The sequence below is a fragment of the Lacerta agilis genome, chromosome 13 (assembly GCF_009819535.1).
Source record: "Lacerta agilis isolate rLacAgi1 chromosome 13, rLacAgi1.pri, whole genome shotgun sequence".
Classification (NCBI taxonomy): domain Eukaryota; kingdom Metazoa; phylum Chordata; class Lepidosauria; order Squamata; family Lacertidae; genus Lacerta; species Lacerta agilis.
In genome coordinates, this window is record NC_046324.1 from 42,141,619 (window position 1) to 42,159,595 (window position 17,977).

General features: G+C 44.8%; 1 protein-coding gene across 1 annotated transcript in view; it reads left to right on the forward strand.

Moving 5' to 3' along the window:
- The window catches only part of USP42 (ubiquitin specific peptidase 42), a 29,660-nt gene extending 17,264 nt beyond the window's left edge, over window positions 1-12,396 (forward strand). Inside the window, 6 exon segments of the mRNA XM_033166436.1 lie at window positions 587-737; window positions 1,197-1,943; window positions 3,095-3,186; window positions 4,494-5,795; window positions 9,203-9,525; window positions 10,894-12,396. Of these exon segments, the coding sequence (XP_033022327.1) occupies window positions 587-737; window positions 1,197-1,943; window positions 3,095-3,186; window positions 4,494-5,795; window positions 9,203-9,525; window positions 10,894-10,946 (2,668 nt within the window). The 3' untranslated portion in view covers window positions 10,947-12,396.
- The last annotated feature ends 5,581 nt before the right edge of the window (window positions 12,397-17,977 follow it).

Below are 17,977 nucleotides of genomic sequence, written 5' to 3' on the forward strand. Positions count from 1 at the left end.
TCAACCACCTTAAAGACCACAATTGTGTACTTGGCTCCAGTTGGTAGACATTGGGTTTCTAGTTAAAAAATTAAGATTTCCACAAAGTTGAAGTTTGCCCACTCTTGGCTTAACTTAAAGCCTGTTAGGCAGACAGTTCTAGTCACTGGATACAAATACCCTTCTACACACACTGACTCTTCGGCATCTGGCACACGAATTTGGGGGGAGCTGGTTCACGCAGAGACACAAACCGACCAGCATTTGCTGTTTAGCCAGTTGGGTAACCTAAATTGGTTGACATCCCTCCTCAGTCATTATGGGGTGTTGCCTTGCACTGAGTGAAAGCAGTCATGCAAATAAGTCAAAAGCATGTTATCTGTCTTCCCTTTTCTATTCTTTTGGCAACTTGTGTAGCAAGTCTGCTATGGTGTTTTGGCAGCTGCTGCTAGCCATAGCAGTGTGGTGTAGTGGTTAGAACATTTGACTAGGACTGAAAGCATGAGAGACAAATAAGTTCTAGGAGTCCTTCATGGTACAAACAGGTTTGAAAGAAAGAAAGAAATTTAGTCAACAAATGTGGATCAATATGTCTTTTATTTGTTAGGTCCCATGACATGAAAAATGGCGGCGAACACATTCATTCCGTTCACACTCCTGGGCAGTCTTCTCCTCGACCTGTTATCAATCAGCGGGTGGTCAATAAGCAGACTGCGCCAGGGTTTATTGGACCACAACTACCCCCTCACATGATTAAGGTACTTCTCTTTTCTGAAGCCAACGGCATAAAGGTAGCAGGTTAGGCAGCAAGGGTTTACTGAAATCTTGTAGCTGAGTGTTCCAGTTTTCAAACGTTCTTTTGGAAGCTGAACGTCCTGCAGCCACTCAGAAGCCGTGCTTTGGAAGTCGAACATTTTGGAAGTCAAACGGACTGCCAGAACAGATTCTGTTCGCCTTCCAAGATACGACTGTAGTGGAAATCTGAGTTTTTGATACAACAAATTATGTACATTTGTTGCTCCAATGCAGGGGTAGGGGATCTATTACAGTCTGAGGGCCGCACTCCTTTCTGGGCAGCCTTCCAAGGGCCACATACCAGTGGGTGGAGCCAGACATGAAAGTGGGTGGAACAACAAATATAAATTTTGCCTTTCTGCTGTAAGCTAGTTTCTACACAGGCTTCGCTTTCTCAGAGGATTTCTTTTTCATCATTGTAGAATTCGAATCATTTGAATGGAACGGCATCCCTGAAAGAAACTCCCAGCAGTTCTGTGGCAGTCGCTAGTAACGTCACCCTCACCAGGCCATCTTCTGCACCTCCGGCCATGTCTATCCCAAACTGGACAATGAACAGGCCTACAACCGCCGCCACTCCCGACCCTTCCAAGAAGCAAAAAATAACCATCAGTATTCACAACAAGCTGTCCGCTCGCCAAAGTGTCTCTCACGCCAGCTGTACCTTGGACAACCCCAGCAAGCCTGCCCCATCCTCGACCATTTCCAGCCCTTCTGCTGTGCAATCTACCTCAAGCGCATCTGCCGTGTCGGCTCCTAATCAAGTCCCCAAGCAAATGCCTCTGAGCGAACCTTGCTCAAAGTTGGTAGTGAATGGCAAGTCCAAGCTTAACCCGAGTACGTTGGTCCCTTACGGGGCAGAATCTTCTGAAGACTCCGACGAGGAGTCCAAAGGACTGGTGAAAGAGAACGGCCACGCTGCACCTCTCAACGGCATTCTAGCTGAAAATGCAGCCAGCACATTGGAGGGCTCTTGTTTGTCGTGTCACAGCGCCGAGAAGGAGGCTCCGCAGCACGAAGCGCCGAAAAACATTACCGTTGTTGTTTCCATTAGTATAAATGATGCCCCTAAACAAAATGGACAGATATGCAACGATTCCACTAGCCAAGCAAAGCCTGCTAAATCAGCCGAAAACCCGTTCTCCAAGGCAAATGGGTTGCCTGGGAAAGTGAGTATTTTTCCGCTCCAGCTTCTGCGGCTCAGTGCAGGTGTGATGCCAGCTCCCTTGAAACCATGGCTTGCAAAGTCTGTGACCTAGGGGGTGTGTGATCTTGAAGCCCCATGATGCAACAGTGTTGTTGGAGCTAGGAGGGTCTGAGTGTAGTTGGGGCCTGGATGAGAGACTGCCTGGGAATCCTGTGCACACAGCTTTGTGTTCTATGGAAGGAAGGCTGGATACAAATAAACATGGAGCCGTTGATAGCAAGACCCATGCTCCTTTCCTTCTGCACTGTGGCATGAATTCTTTCTCCCCTCTCCTTTTGTAAACCTTACCTTTGCTTCAGCATTCCATGATGCTAACAGTGGCGGCTAGCGCTAATCAGTTTCCCTCTTAACTGGGGTTTGTAAATCCAATTCATATTCCAGCTAGGATGGGAGTGGTTGGCGCTGGTGCAGACAACCAAGGCTAATCTAGGAAAGGCAGAGGTTATCCATGCTTGCTGGGGAGTGAGCATTTCTGGGGCTGCTTCCCAGATTCCAAACCACCATTCCGTCTGCATCAGACGTGGCTTATCAGCATGGCTGTGGGGATACCCCATGCACCTGCCATTGCATTAGTCAGCCTTCCACAACCTGGAACTACTCCCATCAGACACGGCTAGCGCGGCCAGAGGTCAGGGATGACTGAGTTGTAGTCCAAACCGTCCCACAAGTGAAGTTATTGATGTAAGCCAATTAGGCAGAGTTGGTTGGGTTGTGTAATTCACCAAATGTAAGTCAAAACATCTGGAGGGATGGCAAAAGCTGGTGTCATTTACTTGTACTGCAGAATTTGGCTTGGATGAAGAACTTTGCTTCTTATTCAGGGAGCGCCAAAACAGCTTCAGTGAAGTTTGGAGACACCACATCAGCAACCCCCTAGCAATACTAAGCTCAGCAGACCAGGGGTCTGACTCTGTATAAGGCAGCTACTTAAACTCCTTTTGCTTTTTCTAGTTGGTGTTTATTGAGCATGGTACTAGGTGGGAGTCAGTCTTAGCTAGTAAGTCTCTTACCCGTATGAGGAAGGAAGGCGCTTTGTTTCTCACAAGCACTTAAAGTAGTTGTTGGCCCTGTTGGTTGATACTGCATGTTAACCTTATTTGTTTTCAATAATAGGGTGTGCCTACAGCTTTGCCCTCAGTCCCTGAAGACAGGATCTTAGACTCTTTCAGATACAATCAACTGAAAACCTCATCAGGGGGAATAAGGTAAAACACATGTGCTTTTCCCAATACGCTTTCCTTCAGACGCGTTTGTTTTCACACAGTATAATGCCGATGCCTAGTTCTGTAGGATCTGCAGCCATTTGTTTGGAAATAAGTGCAGGGTTTGTGGAAATCAGAGCTCAACCTTTGGGCTGTGCCTTCTCTTCAACAACATCTGGTGTTGTGCACCTTATGCTAATATACCAGTACTCCAGAAAGTGTTTCTATATAATTGTCCTGAAATCAGTCTAAACAGGATCTCTCTTGAGATTTCTAAAGCTTGGGCAACATTGAGCATTTAAAACAGGCATGGGGACCTTTGTCTTTCCAGATGTTGATGGACTCCAACTCTCATCAGGCGCAGCCGATAATGGGCATTGCAGTCCAGCAACATCTGGAAGGCCACGTTCCTGATGTAAATTAGTGACCCAAAGACTTCATTTAAAGACAGACTGTATTCTGTGACTAAATAGAATTGTATGAGCTATGGTAGAACAAATTCCTTCTTGATTGTGGCAAGCTACCATCTTCTTTCATTCCCTTAAAAGAGCACAAGTATTTGGAGCATTTATACCTTGTGGGATTTAATGTTCTATCAACAGTTGTGCTCCAAGGCAGATTTCTGAAAATTCTGCTTCAGTGTAAGATTGGCCCAGTCAGTTAGCACATCACAGTAAACTTATAAAGTGGGGGGGGGGGAGTTAAATGCAGAGTTTATTGGTTTTTCAAAAACAGCATTGTAACAATATTTAGAGCAAACATGAATAATAAAGGAAAATAAAAATAGAAGCAAAGCAATGTAAGTTCATAATATCATCAGAAAATTAGACCCGAATCATAGTTAATAGTTTACCATGATTACCCCTTTCTGGTTTGTTTTGCGGCTCCCATTTGTGCTGTAAGGAAACAACCCAACCCCCTGGGTTAGCATTCTGTCCAAAGCAGGGATTGTGTTTGTTCCACTCCCAATAAACGATGATCAGTAAGCCAAGAAAAAAATATATATTTGCTACGTATTGTGGTTTGTTGAGGCAAAATAAAGCATGATCCCTGGTTTAGACATAACACTAAGGTAGGGATCAGAGTTACACATTACCTGTGGTTTACTGTGACATGTGAATGAAGTTACTGTGTCCACTCAATAACAGAGTTCCTAAAACCATCTTGGTACATGTACTTTATATTGTGACTTTTATTCTGCTTTGAGAGAAGTGTTTTCCAGAAGTTGAAAAAAAGTGTGAAGGTATATGTAATGTTTGCTATACATTTGTTTTTCTGGTCAGTGGCATCTCTCTCTTTCTCATGTGCAGTGGTAATGGAACAGAAAAAACAGATGGTCCTTCTGAAGAGGGAGCCAGTACTCTTCCCAACAACATCCAGACTCATTTGGCCCCTTCAGATCCCGAAATCACTTCTACAACGGAAGACCCCTGTGAAAGGACTGTTGCTGAAACAGAGAGCACGCCTCTTGAGAGTGATGGGCAGCATAACCCTAAATCCAGTTCGTTGGGAGCAGAAGAAGACTTCCCTAGAGAAGATGATGTGGAGGACCATCCCGAAAAGATGAGGGGACCAAAAGAAGGGAAAGCAGCTTGGGAAAAGAGCCCTGAGCCTGTCGGGGGAGCAGCAGAAAAGGGGGTGCGAAGCCCCCTCCTTACAAGGTCCGACGGTGAATGTAGTTCTCCAAAGCTTGCCGCTGTAAACGTGGCAGAAAAATGCCAAGAAACACAAGACAGTGCAGAACGCTACGAGGATGTCCCACCTCCTGATGAACCTTCCGTTACAAGGCTGGACCCGCTTGGAGGAAGCCAGTGTTCGAAGGATGACGGCAGATTGGGAGAGAGCAGCAGCAAACAGGTCAAAGGAAATACAGAAAGGCAAGAGTTGAAATCCCATTCGCCCCTTAAGGAAAAAATATGCACCTCAAAAAAAATAGACAAAGATCACTACCGTTCCAAAAGGAAGCGCTCTGAAAGCGAGGAGGAGGAAGAGGAGGAGGCAGCAGTGGCCCCCCGGGGCCAGCCGGAAGGGCACTACCCCAAGAAGTGGTGCTCCTACAGCAGGGAGAGAGCCAAGCAGGAGCACTACCGGCGAGAATATTACAATGCAAACTATCACAGATTCCCATGCAGCCCTGATCCTGAGAGGGGCATGGGGAAATATCCCTCTTACAGGTCTCGCAGCAGAGGCAAAACGGACCCTGAACGGAGCAGGCATTGCTACGGGAAAGGGGAGCAGTCGTGGAGCAAGGAGCGGTATTACCAAGATGGCCCGAGGAGATGGGAGAGCTGCAGGCCTTACGGCTACTACTATTCTTCCCACGGCCCCAGGTACAATCAGGATAGGAAATTCACTCACTGCGAGAGAGACTATAGCAAATCAAGTCATGTTTACAGTAGCCCGTATAAATACGATCATTATAAAAGCAGGTGGACTCACGACCAGGAAAGGAAGAGGAGGTGCCCGAGCCCCGAGGGGAGCGAGACCCCCCCAGAAAAGAGGCACCAGAAGCTCTCGCAGAGTGAGTCTCTTGAGGAACAAAGAGGGCGGAAGCACAAGAAGTCGAAGAAGAAGAAGAAGTTGAAAAGCAAACACAGAGAGAGAGATTCCAGGTTAGTGCAAAGTTGGTGGGGGTGGGGGGAGGCCAGTGGCAGGAGCCCAGGGCTGTGCCCAAATAAGTTCCTAGTGTGGCTTACCTAGCAAGACAGTCCCTTCCCACAGGTTTGCAATCTGGAAAGCACACAAGAGAGGGGGTGGAATCAAACTCAGGCAGCAATTCTTAAGCAGTTCTTACAGTGACCGGCTGGCACATTCCAGTGGTAGGAGGTGCTGAGCTTTCCTGTCTCTCCCACGGAGGCAGTCTAATGGAATGGCTGCTTCCCCATGGCTGTTGTCGGGGAGGAGGCCTGAGGGAGACTGAGTCTTACTCTTAAGTATGACTAGCATTGGGTACACACCCAACTCTTGTGAAGCTTTATGGTCTCCCCCCTCACCGTTGCTTATGACCCTGGAATGGGATAGTTGGGAATTGACTTGCCGCTTCTCGAATTAGCTGGTACCTGTGCAACGTGGTGGTTTCTGAGGTGCACCAGCATTGTTTTATTATTATTTTTAATTCTAGTGTTTTTCACTTGGAAGGGGCCATAGCTTCCTTTGCACGTGGAAGGGCCCGTGGGTTCAATCCCCAACATCTCCAATTGAAATAAGTCAGGTAGTGCCAGCTATGGGAAATTGCTCTCTCTCTCTCTCTCTCTCTCTCTCTCTCTCTCTCTCTCTCTCTCTCTTTCTGCCTGTAATCCCAGAGAAGCAATTCAGGTCAGTGTATACAATACTGAGCTAGATGGAGCCTGCGGTACAATTTTGTTGGTGTACGGAAGCATTCTATGTTTCGTTCATAAACACTTTCTGTTTTAAATTCACTAATAAAATAAACCAAGCCAGCCTCAGTGCAGAGTGTATTAGCAGATCAGATGCCCAAGGCGGGCTTGAAGAGGAAAAGCTTTAAGCTGGCTGTGGCACAAAAAACACACAAAAGAACCAAGATCACAACTGACGTTATGCCAAACACACAAAAATCGTGACCGGCTGAAAAATAATCACAACTCTTAACAATTGCATATATAAACAAATATAATATAAATCTTAGACATAGTAATAGATGGGTACAACCATGCAACTGTAGATATATGCCTTCAACATGTGTCCATAAGTATCATGGGATACACATATTATAGATCAAGGTCCCAAGAGGGATATAATGCAGGTTATATTGGTTGGCGATGGTTCTGTAGTTACGCCATTCAAAAGATGCAGATGAAGTTGCCACGAAGATAAAGTTGAACAAAAAATAACTTTGCTGTATTGCCACTTCTTCATCCTATTTTGGAGTGGCAATACAGCAAAGTTATTTTTTGTTCAACTTTATCTTCGTGGCAACTTCATCTGCATCTTTTGAATGGCGTAACTACAGAACCATCGCCAACCAATATAACCTGCATTATATCCCTCTTGGGACCTTGATCTATAATATGTGTATCCCATGATACTTATGGACACATGTTGAAGGCATATATCTACAGTTGCATGGTTGTACCCATCTATTACTATGTCTAAGATTTATATTATATTTGTTTATATATGCAATTGTTAAGAGTTGTGATTATTTTTCAGCCGGTCACGATTTTTGTGTGTTTGGCTGTGGCACAAAAGCAAGAAGGGTGCCTTTTGTGCTTCCTGTTTTTTTTTTTGGGGGGGGGGGACACACTAAGCTCTAGGGCCACAACAGGAAAGGTCCTGCTTCTTGAAATGGAATCCTCCACAGGATCTTTAGCAGACCTTGAATTGTGTTGGGGGAGGAGGGTTGATTTATTACACTGTGCTCCAATGTGCAGCCCAAGGGCCACATGCGGCCTTAGCAACATTTGACAATGCTCCCAGCCCTTGTGCTGTCTTCCCAAGGGTGGGTAAGCAAGACCCTTGGCTTCGGGAAGGAGACATGAGGGCTCTGGCAGGGTCCTAGAGTCCTCCCGCCTCCTTCCCAAAGCCTAGTTAGCGCTTTCCCAGGTTCGAGGAAGGTAGCGTGAGGGCTCTACAACCTTGCCAGAGCCTCACGCCTCTTTCCCAAAGCCCACACCTCACTTAACCGACTTCGGGAAGGCAGTGTGAAAGCTGGTGGGCCTCAGATTTTGGCCTTGCTCCCTGCCCCGCATGAGAAGGCAGTGTGTGACCCACGGGTTCCATGTTGGAGTACTCTTGCAACCCACTTGGTATGAAAAGCTGGGCCGCCCTGATTTAGTGCCTTTAGGGGAAAGTGACTAGAACTTTGTGGTGCTAGTGAATTACACTGAGGATCGAGTTGGAAGTTTCACGTAAGCCATTATTTATTTACTTAACAAACAACTCTTCATCTGAAGATCACAGGGTGGTTTACAAAAGAAGAACGCAGAGCGCATAAAATAATAACAACAACAACCCCCCCCACCCCCCAGTGGAATAACTTTGGTGACCTTGGGCTTGACAGCTATTTCTCAACCCCAGTCCCCCAACTGGAAAATGGGAATAATCATACTCTTCTTCCCCAGGGTGGGAGAACAAAAGCAATAAAGGTCATATAGCGTGTCTTTGATCCCAAGGCAGCAAACAACAAGCAGGTCATGTTACTCACAGCAGAGTGAGCTGCGTGTGAGCTGTTACTATGAGCCTCTCCATGGAGGGAATGCCCTCTCCTCAGCAGCAAAGGAAACTGCCTTATCCCAAATCAGACCATTGGTTCATCTAGCTCAGTATTGTCACAACTGAGTGACAATGGCTCCTCAGAGTTTCAGCCAAGGGTCTCTCTGTGCCCAGCCTTGAGGTGTCAGATACGGAAGCTGGGACCTTCTGCATTCAAAGCAGTACCCTACCACTGAGTCATGGGCCTTCCCTAAGTTTCCTTGCCCATCCACTAACTTGGATGTCTTTAAAGGAGGATTAGACTACTTGGTGGACCACTGGTCATCTTGCATTCTTAAGGTTGGCTCCCTTTCCACATTACCTAGTGAAATGTAAAAGGTAAAGGTACCCCTGACCATTAGGTCCAGTCGCGGATGACTCTGGGGTTGCGGCGAACCAGAGCAGCACACAGAAATGCCGTTTACCTTCCCACTGGAGCGGTACCTATTTATCCACTTGCACTTTGACGTGCTTTCAAACTGCTAGGTTGGCAGGAGCAGGGACCGAGCAACTGGAGCTCATCCCGTCGCGGGGATTTGAACCACCGACCTTCTGATCGACAAGCCCTAGGCTCTGTGGTTTAACTCACAGGCTCAAATCCCAGTCAGAGCAGAAACTCTGAAATCACTCTGTCATTATGAACTGGGTAGGAATAATGTGTGTGCTCATTTGCACACACACACACGCACACACGGATAAGTGGGAGGAGTGACCCACTCAGGACACTTTCCTCTTGGCTGAAGAACCTGTTGCCTTCCAGGAGCTTGCATTGTGGATTTTCCTGTTAACTTGCTTCTGCTTCCTTCAGGTACCACCAAGATTCAGACCCGTCTGTATCCAGCTCTGAGGCTGAGACTCACAAGCATAAACATAAGAAGAAGAAGAAAAAGAAGAAGAAACGCACAAAGAAATCGGAAGAGCGCGCCGAAACGTCAGCTTCTCGTCTTCCCAAGCCGACTGGATTGGAAACCAAGAATCTCAAAGCATGGGAAATGACTGAGTCTTCTTCTTCGGAGGCATGTAGGAAACAGGGCAAGGGCCCCCAGGATGGAGAGACTGTTTGCCAGAAAACCAAGAGCTTAGAAGGTAGCAACAGAGAGAGCTGCTGCCCACCTACAGATCGTAACGTAGGTAAGATGCTTGGAGGGGGATTTCCAAGTGGTGTCTGTAGAGCAGCCTTCGCTTTCATGGGGAGCTTCCAGTGGTTTTGGACAAGCACCCCGAGTGGGGTGGCTGGAGCTGATGAGAGTAGCCACCCAAAATCCCTAGAGGATCCCCACACTGGCAGAAGTTGCTGTAAAGCAGCTCTCCCTCCCACTTCCGGGCAACCTCTGGTATCCTCTTATTTTGTTTTATTACATTTCTATCTCATATCCTCTCAAAGGAGCTCAAGACATAACATGCACTGTTCCCCTTCCATTTTATCCTTATGAGGATTTGTGTGAAGGTAGGTCAGGCAGAGCTTTCCACTTGGAAATGGCCCTCCCTGGTCCAGCCTTGTAGCCACTATACCACACTGTCTGTGAGGTAACCTCTAGCAGGCATTCCAACCCATAAGGCTTAGTGGTCCTCCCTTTCGCTATCATAAACCTGGACAATTCATGACAGCAGTTTGGGAACCCAGAATCATGCTAAGGCTGCTTTGTCTGCACTGCCTCAGAGCTCCCAGGCCAACCACAGGACTGTCCCAACATGTCACCAACTCCCCACCTTCTGTATCCAAATAGAAAATGGGTGCGTTCCTGACAAATGATTGCATCAAGGTGCTGTTTAACCTGAGATTCAATCAACAGTGCATGTTTCATTATGCTGCTAATAACTTGATGTAATCCTAAGCTTCCTCTGGGGCTTCAAAATATCATAGGAACATAGGGAGTTGCTTTATACTGAGTCAGACTCTTGGTCCATCTAGCTCAGTATTGTCCACACTGACTGGCAGCGCCTGTCCCTGGCTTCAGACTTGAGTCTTTTGCCAGCCAGGAACTGACCCTGGGACCTTCTGCATTCAAAGCTGATGCTGAACCACTGAGTTTGGTTAGCATGGTTTATTAGGGATCGTTTATAAAACCTGCAAAGTTTCCTAGGTGCTGTACAAAGTGTTAAAAAACGAAACATTCCCTGTCCACAAGCTTGCAGGCCAATGAATATGTCACAAAAAGAGGGAAGGAATGGGAAAACCAGCAAACTCTGGTACTAATATAATTGTTCTTATGATGACCAGCTTGAACGGAGACATTTCAGGGAGGGGTGGAGCCAAATGGCAGCTGGTATCTTAGCCAGATTGATGGAGAGTGATCCCATTTCACTCTCTCCTGATGATGGCTCAAGGAAAACAGGAAACAAATTGAGGATTATTCAGTGCTGGAATTGTCCTTGATGCAGTTGTTACAGCTTGTGTGACACAGCACCACAATTGTGCTGTGCCATTAACGAACTAGATAAAAGCTAATCTTGGATCTAGGCATCCAAGAATAACCTGATTCTCTTTTCTTCTTTCAGATCCAGAGTGTCTGCTGGAAGCCATCCCTCCACAGCTCGCAGTATATTTATAAACCGAAAAGCGATTAACTCTTTAATTCATAATTGGTGCTTCAGAAATACTGTACAGAATTTTACCATTGAAAGAAACCCCTTTTTTTAGTTTTTACCTTGAGACTTTTTTTAAAATTACCTGCAATCCAAAAAAAGAAAAAGAAACAAAAAATGGATGGAAACTTTCTACAACTGCTGAACATCATAAAATATACCCTGTAAATGTCACAGTAATTAATGCCCTGGAATAGAACATCTCAAATGCTGCTTAGTTACAGACTCAGGTTGATTGTGTTATTCATGTGATGTTGCTCCAAGTCTACACACCTGGTGCAAAGGGGCGAGGAAACAACAGAATTATCAAGCTGCAACTGATAGTCTCTTATTTAATTTAAAGACTTATTTAAAAATTTCACATACAACTAGAATTTTTGCAAGAGCTTCATCTGTTTTTTCTGTGATGTCTGCTACTAGAAACTCGATCCATTCCCTCCCACCCCGTCGGATTCCAGTCTTGGACTATGTGAAACGTGCCGTTCGGACTCTTTACCAGTTTTTGAATGTATCTTGGAACACGTCTGAAGACCCCTTGCCTGCTGCAGCCACTCCCATGGATAGGGCTGTCTCTCTGGGCCCTGCGATGTCACCAACCACCTGCCAGCTGGCCATTTTCAGGGTGTTTGAGTGGCCAGGCTTGTTGTCTCACCAATGAACTTGTTAAGGCTGGTGCAGGGCTGTCTCCGGCAGATGTCTGCCCCCTCTCCTTCTGTCCTCCCCCCACTACACTCTCTCTTGCTGGGTTTCAGTTTTCCTCCTCTGAAGGCTTCTGCCTTTGGCTCTTTTTCACTCTGTGGGGCTTCCTCTTTCCTGTTCTGTGCACTTTCTCTCTTTCTCCCCCCCCCCAATGTTTAGCTTCTATTTCCCTTGTCTCCTGTCTCTTTGCCTCTCCTTTATTCCACCCTTGCCTATTGCAGCTGCCTGCCCCAGCATCTGTTCCACGGCTCTTTCAGGCGCCCACAGATGACGGCAGTGGCGGCAGCGGGTCCCCCTGCATGGTTCCGACAACGGCCAGCAGGAGCCATCCTCATACATCCACTATGTTTTTGTGTTTTACTATAGCGTTGCTTCTCTTGACGGGTTCTCAGTTGTCTGGTCCTTGTCCCTTCAAAAGTTTCTAGTTACAGACACATTCATACTGTGATTTAATTTTTTTTATGATGAATTGCTATCAAACTGTGATACACTTAATTCACTGGTCCTGCATCAGGAGACGGAGTGGGGAAAACTGTATTAAATACAGTTCATCTGAATAATCTGTCTGGTTTATACAAGCTGTGTTGTTCAGAGATGTCTAAAGTTTGATCTTTTGTTTTTTTAAAGATAAAGCACTTGCCCCACTTGTAAATATATGGCATGTAAAATTTATATAGTATATAAATACAACAAGTCAAAACAATGTTGCTCAATGTACACTCGTTTCCATCTAGTGTGTAGTGTTATGTTTTCATTTTGTTTTATACCAATGACTTTTAACGAAGTTTATATTCTTGATGCTCTCTACTCAGGCTGCCAGCTCATGGTGGTATTTGTATATCCCCAGCTAAGGGTGAATTGTTTAATGTAATAACTACTCACTTACTGTATAGTGTGTGTGTGTCCTCTGGTTAAGTGATACAGCAGCTGTATGTTTTATTCAAGAAATCACACTCTGTTGATGTGCCATTGCTGCAGTTGCAGAGAGCTAGCATATTGGCTGCTACAGGATCAAGTTTTTGGAGCGCATGTTCTTGAACTACCACTTCATCATCCTTGCCCACTGCCTGCCTGGGGCTAATGTAAGTTATGGCCCCTCCAGTTGTTGTTGGACTACAGGTTTCTCACCCCTGTTTTAAAATAACCCTTTAAGTGCAGAGCTGAAAACGTGGATGTCAAGATATGCCAAAGGAGTTGGGAGTAAAAAAGATTGTTGATGAGTTTCAACCCTCAGATGAGACATCACTGCTGAAAAAGAGGGTTGGGGTATATTGTCTGACAGGGTGTACGTCTGATTTAAGTACAGTTACCAGTGTCATGCCTTTGTCTGCGTGCTCAGATGTAAGATTGCCAACAGTGTGCCTACGCAAGTGACAACCTGCATTTATCAAGGGACACACTTGACAACAAAATGCCTCTGGGTCCAGGCGCTTGGAATGTGTGTATGTTATAGAAAAGCAGCACTTGGAACTCAAACTTTTATTTTTGAGAATGAAGTTCCCTCTGCAATGTATTTTGTTAACTAAATACTTGCAGTGGATTTAAAACAGTAATACAAGATTACCATAGATATTTGTATAACAGTTTATAGATACAGAATAGTCCATGCAAATTCATTGGCATACGAGAGTAACAAACCTTCAAAATCAAAATACACAGATGTACAGTATATACATTTAACTGTCAATAAGAAACATTCTTCAAGAAAATATAGAAAGAAAAGGTGGTGAGCTACAGGTTAGTTTGCAGCATGTGGTCTGTAATGGCCTGTGCAGATGTAACACTGGTTCCTTGCATGCCAACAGCCAGCACACTTTCTCCCCCTCAACCAGAGCAGCATCAGTGTTAATGGAATGCTAAGATTTCCACTCTCGAAGAGGAAATTGTGGGCAGAGGAGAGAGAGTGCTTATTGCTTCTGAGGATGCATCTTGATTTTGCAAGCAATGGTCAGTAGAGAGTATTACATCTGCACTGGATCCAAGAGACCTTTCTTCCAGCAAGCATATCTAGAAAGATATGTACTACATTTTTTTAAAAATAGGCATTTTTAATACGAAGCACTGTAAATGCTGCTCACTTTATAAAGTACTGCACACTTCAATACATCCAAAACCTTAAGTGACAGAGCAAAGCAAAATTCTCTCTTCCACCCCCCACCCACCCACCCACCGACAACCTCCCTCAGGTTAGGTTCAGCACCTGTCAGGCCAGCTGAACTTAAAGTGCTTTTTAAAACTTACCCCTTCAAAAACCAGAGTCCTCAAGGCTTGAAAAGTAGCACTGGGCAAAAGGGAATGGCATTAGGCTTAACTCTCTGTTCTCGTGGGTCTGGTTTGCATGACTATGGCTTAGGGGGGGGACCATGCAACCATGCTGACTCCTGAGGGGAAGGAAGCCTGCATTCGCTTTGTGCCACCCTGGTCCCTGTGGCTTAGCATGTCTTCTGAACCTGCTTCATGGTTAAGCTCCTTAACTACAAACAATAATTGGGGGGTGGGGAATGCTACAGCTCATGATTAAGGAGAAAAGTGCATAACCATGAGTCCCAGTTCAGATAACACAATAAGAGAATGATGGGGAAAATCTTCCTATTACTTCATGGAACAAGGTCAGAAGTGGAGACAACTTCCTGAATAACACCCACAGAAGTACCCAGTGCAATTTGCCTCCACTGCTTTCAGCCTCTGCGGTTCTCAATGCTTTCAAAAGCTACAATTCTCTAAGACCAAGAGTTAGGTTGAAGAGGTTTATTTTGTATTTCCAAAAAAGGTAGTACCTCAAAACAGCCAAAAGCTTTCACAAGCCACTCCTGCAAATTAGCAAGTTTCTTTACTGGCCTCTGGAGGTTTTGGCTCAAATACAATCCCTACTAATACTGTTCCGTACACACATCTGCAACCATTCTATAGCTGGAGAAAGGATGCTGCGCTGCACTTTAGCAGGACGCTTATAGAGCATCATGGTTACTTGGTTTACACATTCTTTGCTGACAGAGGACTCTTAATCAGACAAAAATAAACTAGGCATTGCCAACCCATTTAAAATTCAATCCCCTAAATGCACGTGTTAGAAAAAGCAGGGCTGTGCAAAGCCAACAGGGATCGTAGCACATGATTTTTAAAAGGTCAAAAATTTTACAGTGATTTCTGGGGTGATCTAGTGAAATCTGACCTAAATGAAATACTGGGCAAAGTGATCAGGCCCTTCTAGCATCAGTCTGTACTAGATCTGCCCAGTGAAAACTAGGATCTGGAGGCAAGAGTATTTCCTCAGAAAAGAAAGGAGCACCTGATAGGACTAGTCAGAGGAACCCTACACCCAGTCTGCTGAGAACAAAGAATTCCCTTGAGAAGGTGATATACAGAAAAGACAAGAGAAGCAAAAGAAGGTTCACCCAAGCAACAGGATGGCACACCACGCTGACCCTCCTACAAATATTTTTCAGGATTATAAAGAGATGGCAAACAATTGAAAGATATTAATTATCTGGGAAGGGAAAACCCTAGAATTAACTTACACACATGTTGAAGAAGAAGAAGAAGAAGAAGAAGAAGAAGAAGAAGAAGAAGAAGAAGAAGAAGAAAAGGGATCTTCACAAGCAGATCTTTGTGAATATTACTAGTTTGTTGTTGGTAAAGCGCAATCAAAATTCTCTTAGTTGGCTAGAACAAAACTTGCTAGGAGGCCATTAAACTCTACTCTAGATAAGAAATTACATGATGGGAGTAGCTGCACCATTGCAGTACTGCAAAAAAACAGCAGGATTTCTGTCTCTCCCTCCACACACACAGAGATACATGTGTGTGTGTAGTATATAAACTTAAGATATGATAGAGGTGAACAAAGAAAAGTGAATTGAGCAGCTACAAGCAAGATGAGGAAGTGGCAGACCCCGCTCTTTGAATACTTTCAAATAAGGCAGTAGTTTTCAACCAGTGTGCCGGGGCATCTTGGGGTACCTTGAATGATGGTCAGGGGTGCCGCGGGCAGCACTGGTCTGTCCTCCTTTCTTTCTTTCCTTCCCTCCCTCCTCTGATGCCCTCTCAAGTCTCTGCCTCCCAAAGGCTTGCACAGCTATTTGTTGCTGCATCCCTGGCTGTAAGATCCCCAGGTGAACAGTGCCTCTGAGGGGCACCTCTCTTTGGGCCAGGGTGGGGGGAGCTCAGAGACCAGCAGTGGTAGCAGCGGCTGCCCAGAGGACTCCGAAGTAGAGGAGACAGGAGAGGAGGCTGAGGGAGCATTCCACAAGGTTTGAAAAAGGGTGAGAGGCTGCCAGCTCTGCAAGCGAGGGGGTGACATAACAGCTTCTGAGCCCCAGAAAGAATGTAGTTGGTCAAGGGAGCCGTGGACTAAAAAGGTTGAAAACCTCTGAAATAAGGCATCCTTTAAATATCTGGTTAAGAAAAGCAGTTTGAGGAACAGAATTGAGGCAAGTTACACAATCTGAGAGATTAGCCTTGGAAGAACTCAAAAGACTTATCCAAAGTATGCTGGATAATAGCAGAAGTAAAGACCGGTATAGCCTCAGATATGTTCAGGAATGGGAAAAGGTCTTTGGAACAAATCTGCCTAAGGAGATTTGGAACAAAATTAATATTTACAATCTTTTGGTAAAGGATTAAAAAAATATGTGCAATCTCCCCAAAGAATTTCCAAAAGATATAAAAGCCTTCCAGTAATCTGTCCAAAGTACAGGCAGACAAGAAATTTTCTCTATTGTTGGTTAATCAGCAAATGATTTTTGGCAAGGTAAGGTACCAATGACTAAAACTATATGAAAAGTAGACATTTTCATAACTTCCCCTGCCCCCAGGCATTCTACTAACAATTTTGAGGGAATTAATAGATAAAAATAAAACTTATTTTTGAAAGTGATTCCAGTATTTAAAAAATACTGGAAAATTACACCTATATGGAAAGCTGTACCTGCAAATTAGGTAATTTCTTTCACTGGCCTCATGGGCAAGCGAAAAGGTTTGGCCCAATTTCAATCCCTAATCATTCAGTTACATAAGAACATCTGCAGCCTTTCCACTTGGACAAGAAGCTCATAGAACACTGCAATTACTCCATTTACACAGTATTTGCAAACAGGGTTGTTAATTAGATGGGTTAGAAATGTCAGTAATTTCAACACATTCACTGAGGGATTACATGTGACAAACAAACCAGGGAAGCGTAAAGCCACACCAGACTATGGATCAGAGTTCTGTAAAATATTTAAATAATAATTGCCCACAATCTTAGGGTGAAATGCTGCAAAGCTATGGGGTGGTGTTGAACTCCAACCTCCCATCAGTCCCAGCTAGCATGGCCGCTGGTCATGATTCTGCAAAGCCACATCTAATTTCAGAGTTCAGCAAACAGAAACATCTAAAAAAATATGTCTTAATTCACCCTATACAAGGCTGCCTCCATTATCTTCTAGAGCCACTGTGCTATTTATATTCAGATTCTCCTCATGAGGCTACAGTGCTGATCCTGTAACACCTTCCTCATCAAGTTTTTACACCTCCCATATTATCTACAGCTCTAACCATAAGAGATGCTGCCACCTGAGAGGACAGCAGTGACTGCTTGCACAGGCCAATGCTTTCCTCCTATGAATATTGCAGATATTAATTACATACATACAAAAAACCAACAGTATCATACAATATACAAACAGTATCTTAAGGCTTTCGCTTTATGCTTACCAAAACACAAAAATGCAATCCCTGACTGACAGGTGATTTCAAAGCTCCAAGGTATCACTGCAGACAAATTTCCTATTCCTGTTATTTATTGGTTGTACTTGGAAGTACAATGGAATAAAATCTGGGTCTTTTTATCCTCAAACCATACAGAATGGTCATTTTGGCATGTCACGTTTACCTGTGCTTTAGCACAAATCTTGAAAATGCCCCAGGCTAGCAGGACCCACCATCCCCTGTTCTCCTGCACACCCAGCAGAGGAGTTGATCCTGGCTTATTGTCCTGGTTTGTTAACCAATGTTAAGCCAGAGTTCGCCTGTTCAGATGCAACAGGGGACTCTGGTTTAACAGAAACCAGAATCTTCACAGGAAGCTGCCACACAACAGGAGAATGTGAAAAGTGGGGAGGGGTTGGAGCCAGCTTCGTAAACTATGGCTTATGAAAACTCAAATGATCATCCAAACTGTATCACCCTCAGTTGGCTATCCCAACCAGCTATATGCACACATCCTCATTAAGAAAGATGCAAAACCCAGCAAGGATTCAGGCAATTTTGCACACTCTACTAACAATGGATAACTAATATTACGCATACACACATA